The 18,503-nt window shown below is 28.4% G+C and overlaps 1 protein-coding gene across 1 annotated transcript; it reads left to right on the top strand.

Moving 5' to 3' along the window:
- Window positions 1-1,095: 1,095 nt before the first annotated feature.
- LOC101488351 (probable serine/threonine-protein kinase At1g54610) lies at window positions 1,096-7,893 on the top strand. Its single transcript, XM_004487651.4, has 8 exons — window positions 1,096-2,371; window positions 3,022-3,306; window positions 3,524-3,841; window positions 4,184-4,411; window positions 5,255-5,355; window positions 5,565-5,679; window positions 6,576-7,043; window positions 7,421-7,893. Exons 1-8 carry the CDS (start codon window positions 1,952-1,954, stop codon window positions 7,622-7,624), a joined length of 2,139 nt encoding a protein of 712 aa, XP_004487708.1. The 5' UTR covers window positions 1,096-1,951; the 3' UTR covers window positions 7,625-7,893.
- The last annotated feature ends 10,610 nt before the right edge of the window (window positions 7,894-18,503 follow it).

Below are 18,503 nucleotides of genomic sequence, written 5' to 3'. Positions count from 1 at the left end.
TTACTATTTAATATTATCATTATTATGTCAAAATAACTATTATTCATCTTTTATTTTAAATAATTTAGTGGTGAAATTTACACGCATTAATAGTGTAGGAAAGGAGAATCTTAAATTCGAACCTACTATTTAGACATTTAGCATCAAAGTCAATTCAACGTATGTTGAAATGTAAAACAAATATGATTTAAGATATTTTGAAAATTAATAATAATATTCTCTTAAAATTAGTTTTTGATGTTAAATTCTTATTTTATAAAGTAGGTTGTATATTTTTTTATTGTTTTTATATTTTGGGGTGGAATTTAACCAATTCGTTTTACCGAACAAAATTATTAAATAATGTATTTTAAAATTTAAATCTAACATATATGAAAAGAAAACTAATTAAGTAAATTATGAAAAATTTAAAATAAATAAAATTTGAAAAATGTAACAATATGTAGCCGAATGAGTATATATATGTGATATGTTATTAAAATTTTAAATTAATTATATTTTTTTAAGATAGTCTAAATTAATTAATAAAAATACCAAAAGCTTAAAATAGCTTTTAATTAAATTTAAAACTACAAGACAAAGGTTCAATTTTGATAGATTTTGGTCTTAAAGATGGTGATCATAATCACTGCTACAAAACAATCTATTGACATCAATAACAAAACATATAGTATATATCTAATAAATGAAAGCTTACTTTTGAGTTTTAATATTATGAAGAAATTAAAAGCTCAAAGTTCTAATTTTATTAGCCTAAAGATAAGGTCGGCATATAAAAAATTCTTACAATTAGTTGTTGTTACAAGATTTATTTTTATTAGGATAAAATGAGATATGTATATAAAATAATATAATAAAATGATCATCTACTACATTAATTAATGTTTAAGTATATACTTGTTAATTTTTCTTGCCAAAAAAAGTATAAACTTATTAGTTTTATATTAAATATAGTATTTATATTTATATTTTAGTGAGCTAATAACAATGAAGTATTATTATTAGGTGGATTAGGGCGCGTGAAGGTGTAGTAAGAAGAAGAATGTGTCAATGCGCTGAGTTCACAGAAAGCTGCACTGCAGGGGACACCCTCTCTTCTCAACATAAATATGCGCCGCGACAACATTTAATATTCATATTCATTTTTCCCCCTAATGTTTTCATTTTTTATTTATTTTTTAACATATAGTTGTAATTGATGAAGTATCTACTACATTAATCTATTATTATTATTATTATTTTATTTTTTTACTACGTTAGTTCCGTTTCTTCATCTTCCAAAACACACTCCCACGCTTCTCTCAACCCTCTTTGCCCTAGATCCATGCCTTCAACCCCTTCCATCTTTTCTTAACTTTCAATACTACTCTTTTTGCTTCACCCAAAACCCTATTCAGCTCAATATTCATCTCACAAATCCTTCAAATTCCCACTCTTACTAGGTTCTCTGGAGGATCTGGCTGTTGTAAATTTGGAATCTTTGGTATCTTCTTCATTAGTTATTTCGCTTGGTTAATTTGTTATACTGTTCAATTAACTCTCATTTCAAGTTGTTATGGTTTTTTTGCTTCAAGTGGGTAGAGTAAAGTAATTATTTTTTAGATTTATGCGGTTTGATTTGTTGAATTTGAGGGTTTTACTGTTGGTTAGGTTGTAAATCTTATTGGATTTTTAGAGATGGGTTTTGTCTTTTTGTTTGTTGATTTGTGACCAAATTTGAGATTGGGTGATGAATACTTGGTTGCTATTGTAGCTAATATTCTGTACTTTATTTATTTATTTATTTGTGATGGGACATTTAAGAAGAGTTTTTGTTGATTTTGGTGATTATAATACTTATGAGTATTGAAGAAGAGTATTATAGGATAAGATATTGGAAATGTTATTGAGGGGTGAACTTTGATATTGGAGTTTGGTTGTGGGAATTGGTGGTTTTACTTTGTTGGGCATAATGGGTTGCATGTGTTGCAAGCCATCTGCAATTGAGGACAGTAAGGAGAGTCCAAGGGAGCGTTTATCGAACAAGGCGGTGCTGGAATCTCGTGTGTCTAGAGGAGCTTCGTCGAGGAGGGAGGAATTAGCGTATAGGGTGAAGGATAGATGTGATAACAACAATGATGCGAGGACGGCGTTGATTGATAAGCAAGGGCAAGGGAATGGCTCTGTTAGAGTGCATGGTGATAATTTTGAGAGGAAGAGGGAGAAAATGGAGTATGTTGTTGCTCAACATCCGGGGCTTGGTAGTGTTCCTAAGGCTATGGAAGGGGAGCATGTTGCCGCTGGTTGGCCGTCATGGTTGGCAGCAGTTGCTGGAGAAGCAATCAAGGGATGGCTGCCACGACGTGCAGATTCTTTTGAGAAATTGGATAAAGTATGGTTCTTTCCATTATTTGGCTGCTTAATTATATTGTGACAGTGCTTTGGATTAATGTAGATAATCTGTTTTACTTTTGCTTTCTTATTACATTTGCAATTACCGGTAGTGTTTTAATTTGAATATTATAAAAAATCAAACTCATGTTCTTTAATTATTTAATGTTAACTATTCCTAATCGTTTTGCTCTCTGTTGTTTCATTCCATTATCTACATTGCAAAATCTACTCTATGCCCTTGGTTGCAGTTGAAATGCTAATGGTGATACTTTATCATTCAGTATCTATGTAACACAGACACCAAGAACGATGTAGACACGGGAAATAATTTGAGAATATAGAAGTGATTGAATGTAATCATATGTGTCGGTGCACCGGACATGTCTTCAATCTAAAGTGTCAATGCGAAAGAATTACTGCAGTATAAACCGAAGCTACTTCCACTTGTGTTATGTTTGTGTTTCATATATTCTTTAAAATGACACTTTAGATAAAATTAATTTAGAATATACTAATTTGGACTTGACTACTTGTAGCTTTCAGATATTTCTACATTTACTGTTTCTCCCTGATTTCTTGTCGTCAATGTGAAAATTACCTTCTGGGTGTTGTTTTGTCATATAAATATTTCCTCTCTATGATGTGCAGATTGGCCAGGGAACTTACAGTAATGTTTATAGAGCTCGTGATCTTGAACAACGAAAGATCGTTGCTTTGAAAAAAGTGAGGTTTGATAATCTTGAGCCTGAGAGTGTTCGTTTCATGGCAAGGGAAATTCACATTCTACGTAGGCTTGATCATCCAAATGTCATAAAACTTGAAGGCTTGGTTACATCAAGGATGTCGTGCAGCTTATACCTTGTTTTTGAGTACATGGAGCATGACTTGGCCGGGCTTGCATCGCATCCTGGACTGAAGTTTACTGAAGCACAGGTAATTTTAGAAGCTTCTGTTTTTTCATCTCTCTGTTCATTTTACTGGAAATGAAACTTTTCACATGATTCAGCTATATGCTGCCACTAATTTTTATTTAATGTGATATTCAAAGCTACAAGACACATAAAATATTATAAGTTCAAGACAGAATGCAACAGTATACAAGTCACATAATAAGTTCGGACTGATTTAATTTCTTATTGGAACTTGGCAGGTTAAATGTTACATGCAGCAACTTTTACGTGGACTTGATCACTGCCACAGCCGTGGTGTACTGCATCGTGACATTAAGGGTTCCAATCTTTTGATTGACAACAATGGAGTATTGAAAATTGCAGACTTTGGTTTGGCAAGCTTTTTTGATCCCAATCAAACTCAGCCACTGACAAGCCGAGTTGTCACTCTCTGGTATAGGCCCCCCGAGCTTTTACTTGGAGCTACTTACTATGGCACTGCTGTAGATTTATGGAGTACAGGTTGCATACTTGCCGAGCTGTATGCTGGCAAGCCTATAATGCCTGGTAGAACTGAGGTATGTACGCTTCAATGTTCTCATTCAAATGTTGCATTTTATCGTTTTTCTTCTTTTCATTTGTTAAAATGGATTATGGTGTGCATTGTGAATATCTATATCTATTCTTCAAAAATTGCAAGAATAAAATTTAGATTCATGACTAGTGTAGTTTACGTCATGGCTTTTCAAATTTCATCAAACATCAATTAGGTTGTGTTGACCAGAAAATATTAGTAGTTGTTGAAAATATGCAACACATAAATATTAAGTCTTTTACAATATCCTACTTGTTCTTTTACAATTGTGCATGCAGCTTGGTTCATTAATAAATTGATTTGAAACTACAACTTTGTTTTGTAGGTGGAGCAGTTGCATAAAATTTTTAAACTTTGTGGTTCGCCTTCCGAGGACTATTGGAGAAAATCAAAATTGCCTCATGCAACAATATTTAAGCCTCAACAACCCTATAGGCGTTGTGTTGGTGAAACATTCAAGGACTTTCCTGCACCTGCAATAGAACTGATAGAGACACTTTTGTCCATAGACCCCGCTGATCGTGGAACTTCAGCATCTGCTTTGATAAGTGAGGTGAAATTCAGATTCTTGAGAGTCCTTTATATTGTTCAGACTTCTTTTATGAAATGCGATGCAACTCTATCTGTGCATAGAGATTAGAAAGTGGATGTTGGTGTTTGGAAAAGTATCAATTTAACTTTTAACTTATTTTACAAATGTAGAGTTTGGATTCCTCTAAAAGTATAACCTATAATATTTTGATGCCATGTTGGTGCATATATGCTTATGTTATAAACAAAGAGTTTCAAGACTGTGCACTGTCAACTATGTAGCACCGACACTTCATTTTGAAGGCGTATCCTGTGTGACCAAAGTCTGTGTCGGACATGACACTGAAACATGTTGTTACATTCAACCACTTCTGTTTTTTTAAGTTTGTACGCTGTCTTCATGTTTGTGTTGTGTTCGATGCCTATGTTTGTGTCGGGGGTTCATAGACTGACAATGTAAAAAAGTGTTTGACTATCTTCCAATTATATCCTCCCATAAAGATATTTGTTGAGCTGTTTTAAGAAATGATACAACAAAGTGGCTATATGGTTGGATGACTCTGTAACTTTTTCACACTGCTCATAAACAAATTCTTGCTCTTGTATTGTCTCTTTATCAATCCAAACTCCACATTATTGTCACAATGTAATCCTTACACGAATACTTACTAGTATTGTCTCCATGTCATGTTAGAATATTACAATGTATACCAGGAAATTATGTGTTTATCACTTATTGGATAGTATTTATTCAACATTTCATGAACGACTAAAGTTTTGCACTGCTTTGTTTGTTGTAGTATTGTTTGCTAATTTCAGTGTGCATTGCTGATGATTATCTCCTTTTGTTTTACTTGCTATGTAGTTCTTCTCAATAAAGCCTCTACCATGTGATCCTTCAAGCTTGCCAAAGTATCCTCCTAGCAAAGAATTTGACGCCAAAGTACGGGACGAAGAAGCTAGAAGGTATGTATCCAAGTTTGGTGGGGAATTGTAGTTATATATTTTCAGTATCGCCAATGTATTAATTGACATCTCTGCAATTGCTTTTGTTTCCTCTCTTGTTAGTTCTATTGTATAGTTCTCTTAGGTTGTTGTACTCATTGTCCATGAGCTCTGGCATGAAAACTTCATTGTTAGAATTTTGTTTATGGTTTTGATTTTAATGTTTGCAGACAAGGGGCAGCAGGAAGCAAGGGTCAGAGACATGACCCCGAGAGAAGAGGAGTCCGAGAATCTCGAGCTATTCCTGCACCTGATGCCAATGCTGAACTGGTCTTGTCAATGCAGGTAAATTAATTGTTAATTATGATACTAACTCAACTTGGTCATGGGGATTTGTCAACTCTGTATATGTATGGCATTGTTCTATTTGCCGAGATCAATCGACCTTTCAAGTGTACATGTCTTTTGGATAAACTTTGAGATCAATTGGCCTTTCAACTTTCAAGTTCATAATATATCTTTTGGATGCACTCTTCCTTTATGCATTAATTAAATATGTGCATGGTATCTTAAGATAAACAATGAAGACTCAGAAGAAGGGCGTGCATCTTATAGTTAAAGTGAACACATAGTGGAAGATTACTGTTTTCTTGGGCATTTACAAAATGTAAATTAATTCTCAAAGGAACATTTTTTGAAACTTCTCTTGCTATTCTAACACTTGCTAAGACCTTGTTTGGCTAAACAACCTAATTAAACTCTTATAGCATAAGTGCGTATGTATGAATTATTTCTATAAAAAAGGCAAAATAAAGTCAAATTATTTTCATATAAGTTGTTTTAATAAGCTATCCTGAAGAGATTATGGAAATAAGCTGAAAATAGCTTACAATGATATCATAAGTTGTTTCCATAAGCTCTCAAACAGTCCCCCAAATTTTTATGCCATAAGATGAGCTCAAACAAACCAATCCAAACAGGTCTTAGATTTGTTCCATTCTCAACACTGAACAAGGTGAAAGCCACTATCCACTCTCTACTGATTGTTGCCTTCCATATCCTGGAAACTTGTTATGGCTTTCCTCTTTAGAGTATTTATATTATTTTCATGAAGATTACTGAATTTCTTTCGGTTTTCCTTTTGGAATAACCTTTATCCTCTTTGCATCGTGCTTAGTCATTCACTTTTTTTCCAACTTTGTTTCTCTTACATTGAAAACATAAACAACCTTTTTATACAGAAGAGACAAGGTCAGAACTTTTCTCAAAGCAGGAGCGAGAAGTTTAACCCTCATCCTGAAGAAGCTGCTTCTGGTTTTCCCATTGAACCCCCTAGACCATCACAAGCTGCAGAAGTAAGCGTTGATCCTCAGGCAAATCAACATAAAAGAGCCTCCCATTCAGGTCCACTGACTCACCGTGCTGCATGGGCAAAAGCTGGGAAGAACCACGATGACGCTCCAAAGATTTCAATGGGTGGTGGTGACTTATCTACAATCTCGGGCTTAGTTGCCGCCAGGAGGAGTATGCTGTCTGATGATCGAAGAGAATGTTCTGGGTCGTCACAAGTCGAGGCTCCAAAACTAATTACCAGGTTTCCAGGTTCCTTCAAGGAGGCCTCTGAATCATTGACGCAACAAAATCAGAAGCATCATGTTCATGCTTCTCAAAAGGAAGAAGGGAAAGGCAGCAACAAAGACCCTAATCTTGTAAGTAGTTTGACTTTCTCCCTTTCCTACCTTTTCTGTTTTCGCATATATAGGTTTTTTGTATATTTTGTTGTTTTTGCCGGTGTTGTCAAATAGAGGCTATTGCGTAGTGGAATCTGACTAAATCGGTATTGTTCCGCAATATGCTATTTAGTACTACAAAGTCTTATCAAATAGAAGAGGCTATAGTACTGGTACTGTAGCTAGCATAGCAGAATTTAAAAAATAGTTATTTTTGTGATCTGCGTTTCACAACACTGATTTCTGGGTCCTTTTGTTTGAGAAAATGTTTTTTAGTTTCATTTATTGTTTTCAGTTTTTTATTTTGGTTTAGTTTGGTCTCAATGTTTTGCTCTTGTTTTTTCACAATGCTGCAGGTTGGTTATGGATCAAAGGGCTATAAAATTCATTATTCTGGTCCATTGCTTGTTCCATCAAGCAACATGGATCAAATGTTGAAAGACCATGACCGCCAAATTCAGGAGGCGGTCAGAAGAGCACGTCTCGACAAGGCAAAAATGCGAAGACTCCAAGCTGAGGGGAACCAGATAAGCAATTCATTATTTGTTTCTGGCCGCTGATTTGTAGAGCCTGATGCGGCAAAAAGCATCCTCATTAAGATTAAGAATACATTTTTATTTTTCTCTTTTGCCTTGTAATTATTCCTTAGATCAATGCTATCCCCTGGCCATGTTAGGTATCTCTATTAATGTTCTTTCCACTTACAGATGCAATTTATATGGCCTCCTGTAAAGCTTTAACAACCTTGAGCTGCAGAATATTGGGGGACAATGTGTCTTCCTTATGTTTAACTTATGATAAAGCAATTAATTATTATTATTATTGGGAAGATGGCTAAGTATGTGAATGCATTCTCCTCTGTAGGCAACAAGAATTCAAATAGATTCATGTTAAAAGTATCTTCAGTGTAAAGTGGTTGTTGTATAGGGTACTATACATAAAAGTGAATTAAACTAAAATTTGTGAGATTAAACAAAAATTTGTGTAAAAGTCACGTTTGGTGTTAAAAACTACAAACAGGCAAAATCAATTTCAATTGACCTAGGCGGATTAAGTCGAATTCAATTTTAGGTGTCTGAAATTTCTTTGTAACTACTGTAAAATTAAATACACACTTATTCTATCTTCTCATGATGCACCATTGCTTCAGCACTTATGTAGGTATATTGTAGCCTCTAACCATATCTGATGTGGTACATGTACTAGTTTCTGTGCTTTCTTACTAGTCTAAATTCAACAAGGGTATGAATGATTTCTTTGTATGAATTGAGCAATGTGTTATGAACATACCATACCAAAACAGTTGACTAAATATTGTAAGCCTAAAATTGGACCAATTATTTAGCTCTAAATTGTGTGGATATTGATTATTCTTCAGTACTTTTTGCAAATTGTTCCTTACCTACCACTGAGCGAAATTTGTTTTAGATTCATTAAACAATATCTTAGATTCGAATCTTATAGATGTAAAAAAATGTTGGGAGGTGAGATTCTATTAAAGTTTGTCAATTAGGTTCTTTGGTGAAGAACTGAAGACTAGTAATTGACACAAATGGAAAATATTTTGTATATATTGCATAGTTTTTGGAAAAATTATTCTCATCAAAATTTTCCAAATTCTAAGCCTTTTCTTTGTCTGCACTAAATTAGGCCTATCGGTGGATTACATAAATGGGCTCGCAGCCCAATATATCTGAGTTTGTAGTTAAGAGCACTACCTTTCTCTATTTTTGTTTTAGTCTTTCTTCTCTCACCTTCAATGTTATCCAATATATAAAAATATGTGTTTGGATTGGATAATCGTTCAAACAACACACATCGACTCTTTCAAATAATTTTTTTTCAAGTCTCATTTGCAATTTTGTTGTTCAAATTTGGGTCAAGTGTTACATGCAAACAATTAGGGATTTGTACTGTGCACCCCCTCCATTTTACCTCCTACCCCTCAAATATTTTTAAAGATTATTTTATCTTTGTTTAATTTGTATAAAATAATAATAAAAATTACCATTTCAGTTTTCCACCCCCACTTTCGAAAATTATAAAAAATTTCTTAATTTTTGAAAATTTCAAACTTTCGAAATGTAATTATGCAGAAAAAATTATTAATTTCGAAACTTTAAAAAAATATCAAACTTTCGAAATGAAATATCTCAAAAATTTTCGAAACTTTGGATGAATATGAAATTTTCGAAGCATATTTTTCCAGAAAGCTTCGAAAGTTTGGATGAATTTGAAACTTTCGAAGCACATATACTTCAAAGATTTCAAACCTTCGAAGTAATTCCATTTCAAAAGTTTTGAAACTTTCAATTTTTTGTTTTAAAATTATTGAAACTTCCAAAATTAAATATCAAATTTATTACTATTAATTACTAATAAAAATGCATTTCGAAACTTTATATGAATACAAAAATTTTGAAAGTTTTGAAAATTCTGGAATTTTCTGTTTCGAAAGTTTCGAAAATTCTGAAATTTTCTATTTCGGAAATTTCGAAATTTTCGAAGATTATGAAATTCTCTATTTTGGAAGTTTCAAAACTTTCAAATTGATCAAAAGTTTCGAAATTTTTTATCAATTATAGAAAAATACATTTTGAAAGTTTCAGATTTATCAAAAGTTTCAAAAATATCAAAATATTCTAGAAAATTACGTTCATGTTTATCAAAAGTTTCGAAAACGAAAAAAAACATTCACTTTTTTATATTTCGAAAGTTTGAAAATTTTAAAATGATAATATAAATTTTGAAAGTTTCGAAAAATGAGACAAATAATAGGTGGTTAATTTTTTTAAGGGACATAATAGTATTTTCATTTAGAATAGAGGGTGGAAAATTAAAGTTGGGGGTGTATCAAATAATGGCACTTTGATAGATCTAGCTTATTATGACCCACCCATTTCTTCTTATTCAGTTTTATCTTTCTCATCTCTTATTTTTTAAATATACATCATTTTGCCATTAAATTATCTTTTTAACGGGTCTATTAAATGAAGAAAACATGATGAACTTTTTTGAGAGTTGAGAAATATGTAGCTAACATATACAAATTCGCATTTGCACAATACCGAACTAAGACCAATGTTTTAAAATTGGTTCAGTGATCGACTCGATAAAGTCAAAAAATCACAGAGTCACTAGTTGAACGATTAAATCATTAGTTCAATGATATGGTTGAACTGAATAAGTCAATTGTATAATTCGATTTTTATTACAAGTTAGTATATGTATTAAATTGGATGATTCGGTAAATTTATTCTAAAATCATTTTGTATCCTAGCTTTAATTATCTTAAAATTATTTATATAATAAATAAAATTGTAAATGTATATTATGAAAAATATGGTATAATGGCACATAATATTGATATAATAGTTCAAATATTTTAGTTCTTTAATTTTAATAAAATACCTCGCAAGTGTAAAAAATACAACAATTGACTATTTAAAATAGTATTAAATAAATTTTTAGTCTCTATAAATTTTTGAAAATTTATTTTTAGTTCTTATAAAAATAAATCACATTTTTTAGTTTATATAAATTTATAATGCAAGTAGTTTTAATTTCTGCTGAACTATTGATAAAATATTTTTTAATGATTTTTTTGCGTACATATTCATAATACTATAAAAAATTAGTTCAAAATTCAATTTCTAAGCCCCATATTTGATGTACTTTTATTTTAAGTATATTTAAAAAAATTATATTTAATTTTTCTCAATTTAAAAAATTCAAAATTTATATAGATAAACTTTTAATAATGTTCTAAACATGTTTGTAAAAAATTATTTAAAAATTTTAAAGTTAAAAGATGTTTTGTTTTACGAAGGAGTAAAATAACTTGTACAATAATTTTATATGGATTAAAATATGTATTTTTTTATAAATATAAAAAAAAAAAGTTATAGGAACTAAAAATTTATTTAACCTATCAAAAATATTTTGCTTCTTAAAAATTATTAAAAAAAAGTAAAATTTAAATAAAATTACAATAAAATATTGTAAGCATTTAAAAGGTCTCTCTATTTTAGATCTCTATGAGTGTTGGGTTGGCCATGAGTTTCCAATCTTTTGTGTTTTGGTGTAAAAGAACATCGAATAATGACCCTTTTAAAGATATGTTGGTCTATCAACTAGATCCATTTTTTCAAACCTCTATGTGACCAAGAAAAAAAAGATTATGTGCTCGTGTAAATGAAATAACGAGTACTGTGTTGGTGTTTGTGTAAAATAACTTCAATAAAGGGCCATTTTAGAATGTTTTGGTGTATTAATTACATCTATTTTTCAATATGTTAAATAACTTCAAGTTCAATATTTTAAAATAACTACCAGTATGTGTTGGTGTAAATAAACTAAACATGTCAGTTGTTGTTTTGGTCTAAAATATCGTTAGAAAAGGGCCTTTTTTCCCAACTGCATGTCGAAATCTAAAATCGTGTATGCTTTTATGTGTAAATTTCTGCTTACTACAGCATTAACAAAAGAAAATTAACTTTGTTCCATCTTTCATTTCATAGCTTATTCTCTTACTTTATTGTTTTTTTATTTGTTTATTTCAAGTTTGTCTAGAATGTAACAAAATTTTATTTTTATTTGGTTTTATCATTTTTGATGTTGTGATTTATTTATTTTTTATTAGGCTCAGTTTTGATAATCTATTTTAAATTCCTCAGTTTTTTGTCATTCATTTAGATTTTTTAACTAAAAATAAAATAATTATTTGATATATTTTAAATAATGTGATATAAGATTTTATGGTTTATAATTAGTTACATGCATTGATTATATATATGTTATTAATTAAATTACAAAAATGAATAATTTCAAAAGTTTAAACTAAAGTTTTTTAAAGAGTTTTATTGTAATTTTCTTAGTATTAATTATTCAATATCATCGTATCATATATCACGTTATTTAAAATATATAATAAATCATTTTTTAGTTAAAACAATCCGAAGAAGAATTTAAAAGCGACAAATTTTAAAATAAAAAGACTAATTTCACGAATGAATTAAAATAAGATATAATTAAAATTACAATTAATTCTTTTTATTAACATGTGATATTTTGAATTTAAACTTTGTAGTTACCTTTTGTTTCTAATCTTTTTAGCTTTTTTGTTCTAAGTTTTGACATATGCATTAAAAAACAACGTTCGATACTTATGAGGGGAGAGATTCAAAGGATTTTGTTGACAAATTTATGATTTGTTATTTTACACATCTTCCATTTGTATTCAATCATATTTTATGTATTTTGATTCTATAGTTCCTAGCTTAATATTTTGTTGTTGGAGATTTTGTGTTGAATATGTAGTGTAGGAGAAAGAAGGAATCATCATAATCAAACTACATGAGTTTTTGTACTTTCAAGTTTTTTATTTTTGTCTTTGGTATATAATACAATAATACTGTTCTTCTTGGTTAGTATTTTTTTTTCCGTATTAATATGTGAAAATAATTTATTGTGCCATTTGTGGAAATACTTGACAATTAACTAAAGTGATGTTTGGTATGAATTAGATATATGGCACCAGGATTTATGTCGCACTTTTAGAGGAGTAATGATCCCCTTTAGTAGAATTTTCTTATGCTTTATCATGGGTAGTAATTCACACTATTAATTTATACTTTTAATATTGAATTTCTTTCGTCCTTTATTTTTAAAAGCGTTAGATTTTTTTTTTTTTTTTAAATTATGAGATTTGAATTGTGTTTTATCATTTCTGAAAATTGTTTGAGTTGCTTAAACAAAAAGATATCATATTTATCAAATCATTCAACTTAAAATTATAAAACAATTTAAGTAAAAGAAGAAACATATGTATTTTTTATACTAATTCACAACAAGTTGGTGCTACATCTAGTCTTTTTTCACTAACATAGAGATTTCGCTTTAGTAGAATCGATGATCTAATCCACTTTTTAAACAATAACTAGCATACAAATATTATTTACTTTGTCTCTTCAAGCTTTGAATATTTTTCTTATGTTTCATTCTCAACTTTTTGCCAAGTTGCCGTTGAGATTCATAAGTATTCTTACTTACATCTCTTTAGGTTTTTCTTATGGATGAAAAATTTGTTGCCATTATCGTGCTGATTTACACCAGTTCAGATTATGTTTGAATTGGTACAAAATTTGTTTCTATGATTCTAACTCTAATTGAGAGAATATTAAATTTTCAATCCTATATAAATTCACGCATATCAACGACTTGATTGGTTTATATAAATCCTAATAACTCTTTAATAAGAGGATTTTTCATTTTTTTTCTTTTGATGTGTTCTAGACTTTTTTCAAAAATTCTTCTTAATACATCTTTTTCACCCTCTCTCTCAAATCTTATATCGATCAATTTCTACTTAAATATTGAGGAATGTATCTGTTGAGATCATTTAAAGCAAATAAGCCTTTAAGACATGACAATATGTATCTTAATAATTAGTTCAACATATCTTGATTTAATATGACAAATAACAAAAGATGACATTTTAAGAGGATGTCGTGCATTTCTTTAGTCAGCTGATAAGTCCAATTTTGATGAGCATATGATGTTGAGATGTTAAATTCTTCAATTAGGCTCAATTGCTTGACTTAATAAAGTTGACTTTTTATCATAGTATTGATTTGAAAATTTGACCAGACAATCAACTAGTTTATCATATTTATCAGATGTAGAATTATCAAAACAAGCTTATAACAACAAATTTAGCTGAGACACGTTTAACAGGATTAGGCACAACTTTATTCAAAGCATTGACTCCAAAAAAGACTTTATTCAAAAATTTCTTCTTTGATTTTGAGTCAGAAGATCAATTAAGGTCTTCATTCTTAGTTAACTTTAACCATATGTAAATGATAATTGTAGCGCTGAGAGTCAATCGTTGACTTGTGTTCCCTTTGACTTTATTGCTCTGAGTTTGTAGATAATTAAATGCTCTTTACAAGACTTCTTAGCACTTATATCATGACTAACTTTATTACTAGACATGATTACTTATTTATTAGATTATAATATTATTTAAGTTAAAAACACTAAGATTATTATATTTAACTTACTCAAAATTTATTTTACCTTAATATAAATATTTATTAATATAAATATTTATCTTCTAATTTAATCTACGTAGTTAACAAATAATTATATAATAATTATTCTTATTATTTTTGTAATCATCAAAATATTAATTAGAGCTAAAAGCACTTTTAAAATAACAATTTTTGTATGATCTTAATTTTACTTGACTTTCTATTCAGTATTCAAGGATATAGTTTCCATAGAATTCAATATTAGAAGCTACATAAATATGCTATATTGCACGTTTAGAACAAAGGTACATACATGCCCATTTCTACAAAACTTATCGGAAATTGACTTTTAACATTAGAATTACATTTGATACTATCACCTTTGCCATCACCACAACTCTGAAGTTTTGAAGAATCATCAACATCTAGGTCTCCCTCATTGACCAACAAACATTCTACCATGCAACTCCACGTCGGTTCAGTTATTATCCAAATATAAAAAATTGCATATATATTATATTTAAATATAAACAAAAGTTAAATAATCTATTCACATTTAGTGATATTGTTATGAAAATATTGTTGTATTAATTGCTTAATATTGTGGGAGATGAGCATAATAATTGTAATTTCTTTTTATGAAATCATGAAAATTAAATGCACTCAATTGTCTTCCTTAATTATTTATAAAAAAAAATAATGTTTAATAATTAAGTATGAAAGTAAGTATATATTTTTATTTATAAGATCTGTGGGGATGTTTTGGTTGGAATATGTTAGGTTTTCTCAATTTTTATTTTTAGTAGTATGTATTGTTTTATTGTTTGGGTTTTGGCCTAATCCTTCCTTATTTTTTTTTATCACATTTTAGTTTGTTGGAGAAATGTAAATTATTATTGGTTACTGCATATCAACATAGTTGGAATATCAGGAATCATTGCGATGTGTTTTCACTATAACATGCTTTTGCTAAAAAAATATAATGTGTCTAATGTAATGTAGCAAGTAATGGAAAAAAAAAAAAAATACTAGCAGGTATTTGAAGGAAAAACTTGCCACAAACTTAAGCGTAGATCGGTTAAAAGATATTAGTGAATGGATATTTCATTCTTTATTCGATGAATTTGACGTTGTTAAAGATGAAAATATGAATTTGACGTTGTTAAAAATGAAAATATGAGTTTATTTAAATATTTGAGTTATGTATTTGATAAAATTTGCATTATATTAAAGATGATAATTAATTTTATGAACTTTATTTGAAAATTTTGATGAAATTCAAAAATTTTATAAAAAAAGAATAACATTTATGACATTTTAAAATATAAAAGATCAAATTGTCTTTTAAAATTAAAATTAAGAGTCAAATCGAAAAAGAAAAAAAAGATAAAAAACTACGTTAACTGAAATTAAATTAAGAGACCACATATATTATTTAGTATTTTAACTTTTTTTTTTTTTATTCTCTTAATACTTTTAATGTTTGTTTGGAATAGTAAGTTCTTTTTAAGTATCATCTGCAATTTTTTCTTACTTGATATTTATAACTTACAATTTGTTTTTATCTCATACAACTTACAAAGTTATAACATAAAATTATCAATAATAGATTTTTTTAAATTATATTTTTATCATATCAACTTTTAAGTTTTTTAATATAAAATTATAATTATTTATTTATTTTTTATGATCTACATATTAACTCTTTTAACTGTGGACTAGAACAAACTAAAATTAACATAAACTAATATAATCCATTTAATGTGTAGATTTGTGTAAAATAAACTAAATAGAGCTGACTAACCCGGATATTCAACTCTATTAAATATCCAATTTGTGACAGCCACGTAAGTATTTCTATTACACGAGACAAAATAGGGAATGACTATATGACAATATATGTGTTGGGTTGTATTGTATAATTTATGATATATTACATATATCACAAGTTTGGAATCATCATTTAGATTTATTCTCCTAAAAATGTATTATGACATGATATTGGTTTGGTGAAAGGTCAAACTTTACTTATTTTTCAATCACATTTTAAATATTTTATTTATTATTTTTTATCTTAAATTATTTATCATTTTATATTATTAATACTATATTAATTATATTTTTTATTAATATATTTTGATTTATCATGTTTCAACTCATCAAATTTTTCTATTAGTTGTAATTAATAAAAATATTTATATAAATGAAATACATTTTATTATTAAAATTTATATTATTAATTATTTTTCTTAAGAATTATATATACACAATTCATATGAAACATTTAAAATGAAAAGATGATAGTATATGTTACTAGGCTATGGTGGGTTTTTTATGGTGGTGTTCCAAACATATATATACTAGGAGCATCATGTGGAATAAAATATTGTATAATAAAATGAGGATTGAGTTTAATATAAAATTTCTACAACATAATAAATCAGATTTGAGTCTCTATTAAAGATACTATATTTAATGTCGGAAATATACTTGGAATAAGATTACAAAGAATTTAAAAAAATAAAAATGTATAATAAAGGTGAGAGAAATAGCAGCCACACTTTAGTTTAGGTCCCCAACCGACCCATTATTCATTTAAGAGAGCAAATGGATAAAAAGTATGGAAAGAGAAAGAGAGATAATAAACCAAAGAAGAAAACATTTATAAGATACATTTATTATATAGATTTTGTTGTCTGTCGCATAACATCACACACTTCTCACATTTCTAACGTTGCGTTGTGGTTAGAATCAAAACACGATGCCTTTTTCATCCATTGTAATTCATGATACACTCCAAACTGATGAGTTTGTGTCTCTCCCTTTTTCTATACTTCACTTTTTTTTTTCTTGTGCATTTTTGTTAAAAAATACAAAAAATAAAATTACTCACGAAAATCTTTTAAATTTGACCAATTTTCTAAATAGCTCATTAATGAAATTGTTTTATTCTATAAATAGATTTTTTAAGTAATCAAACTTCGTGGTCATTTATTTTTTTTAAATCATTATTAGATACTGATGTGTCTTTAATATTGTTGAGGAGACAACTTTAAATCAACAAATTGATATTATATTGCTTCTTTATTTTTTTTCTTTTTATATTAATACTTTAATTTTTTCTTTTCACCTTCGTCCTTTGAGTTTCTTCTTCTCATATTTTTCCTTTCTCATATTGGTCCATTAGTATAAAATATAGTTTTTAAACAACTTAAAAAGGGCAAGATAGTGGTGATTTTGTAAAGACGTGAAATTTATTTATCGCAATTATAACACTAAATCCATAATAATAATAATAATAATAATAATAATAATAATAATAATAATAATAATAATAATAATAATAATAATAATAATAATAATAATAATAATAATAATAATAATACATTTATCACATGTTCTTTACCTATCGTGATTGATCTGAAAACCCTAAAAAAATTCTTGTTTCATCGACTTTTGATTTCACTGTCGTCCCTTTCCTTCGGCTTCACTAACTAATTTCGTTGCTCCCTCCCCATTCTTTTGCTTCATCCCTATTCCTTCTACTTCATCTTCCTTCGTCTCCATTCATCCCTTTCTCACCGGCGTACTCTGCGTTATTCGTCTTCGTCAACATTTATATACATTGTTTGTGGGTGTCATTGTTGTTGTACCATTCGTTGTTGTATGTGTTGTTTGTTGTTATCGGCACGGTTGTCGTGTAGTTTCTTTATTTTTTAATTTTAAATTTATTTTATAATTTCATTATTTCACCCGATTACATTTGTGAAATAAAAGGAAAATAAAAGTTATGTTAGGATGTTTTATAGTGTTGTTGGAAAGAAAAGTCATTTGGAGTTGATACAATTTTTTTTACCTATATTGTAATCTATTTTATATTCTAGTACTCTCAAATAATTGATAGATGTGAAATATGAATCCTTGTTTGAAAGAAAGAGATGATAATGAAATTATAATCGTCAATTGAAAATTTTCCTGAATGATATATATATATATATATATATAAAATTTAATTATTACTTTAAGATAAACATACATTATTTCTTCATTTAAATAATTTGATATGCAAAATTTAATAAATGACATACATATATTTATTGAAAACCCGTTTGATAATATATTAAATATTAATCTTTAAAAAATCACAAAATATGATTTCATTTGTGTTTATTTAAGCTTTCTAAAATAATCTAATTTTTACTAGTTTCCGAACAAAATCTGATTTTAATGATTTAGTGGATAAAATAGAAATTAAAAAAATTATTTTTATCATCATAAACAAACACAAATAAGTTTAGTTATCCTTCAAATAAAAATTATCTTTATATTATATTATATGAAAATCAGTTTTATTTTCATCTTAACAAACATGCCTAAATCAAATCGAATATTATAATAAGGTAAT

Source organism: Cicer arietinum, chromosome 1 (genome assembly GCF_000331145.2).
Source record: "Cicer arietinum cultivar CDC Frontier isolate Library 1 chromosome 1, Cicar.CDCFrontier_v2.0, whole genome shotgun sequence".
Taxonomy (NCBI): Eukaryota; Viridiplantae; Streptophyta; class Magnoliopsida; order Fabales; family Fabaceae; genus Cicer; species Cicer arietinum.
Note: the sequence above shows the minus strand (reverse complement) of the source record. Positions and strands in the feature narration are given on the sequence as shown.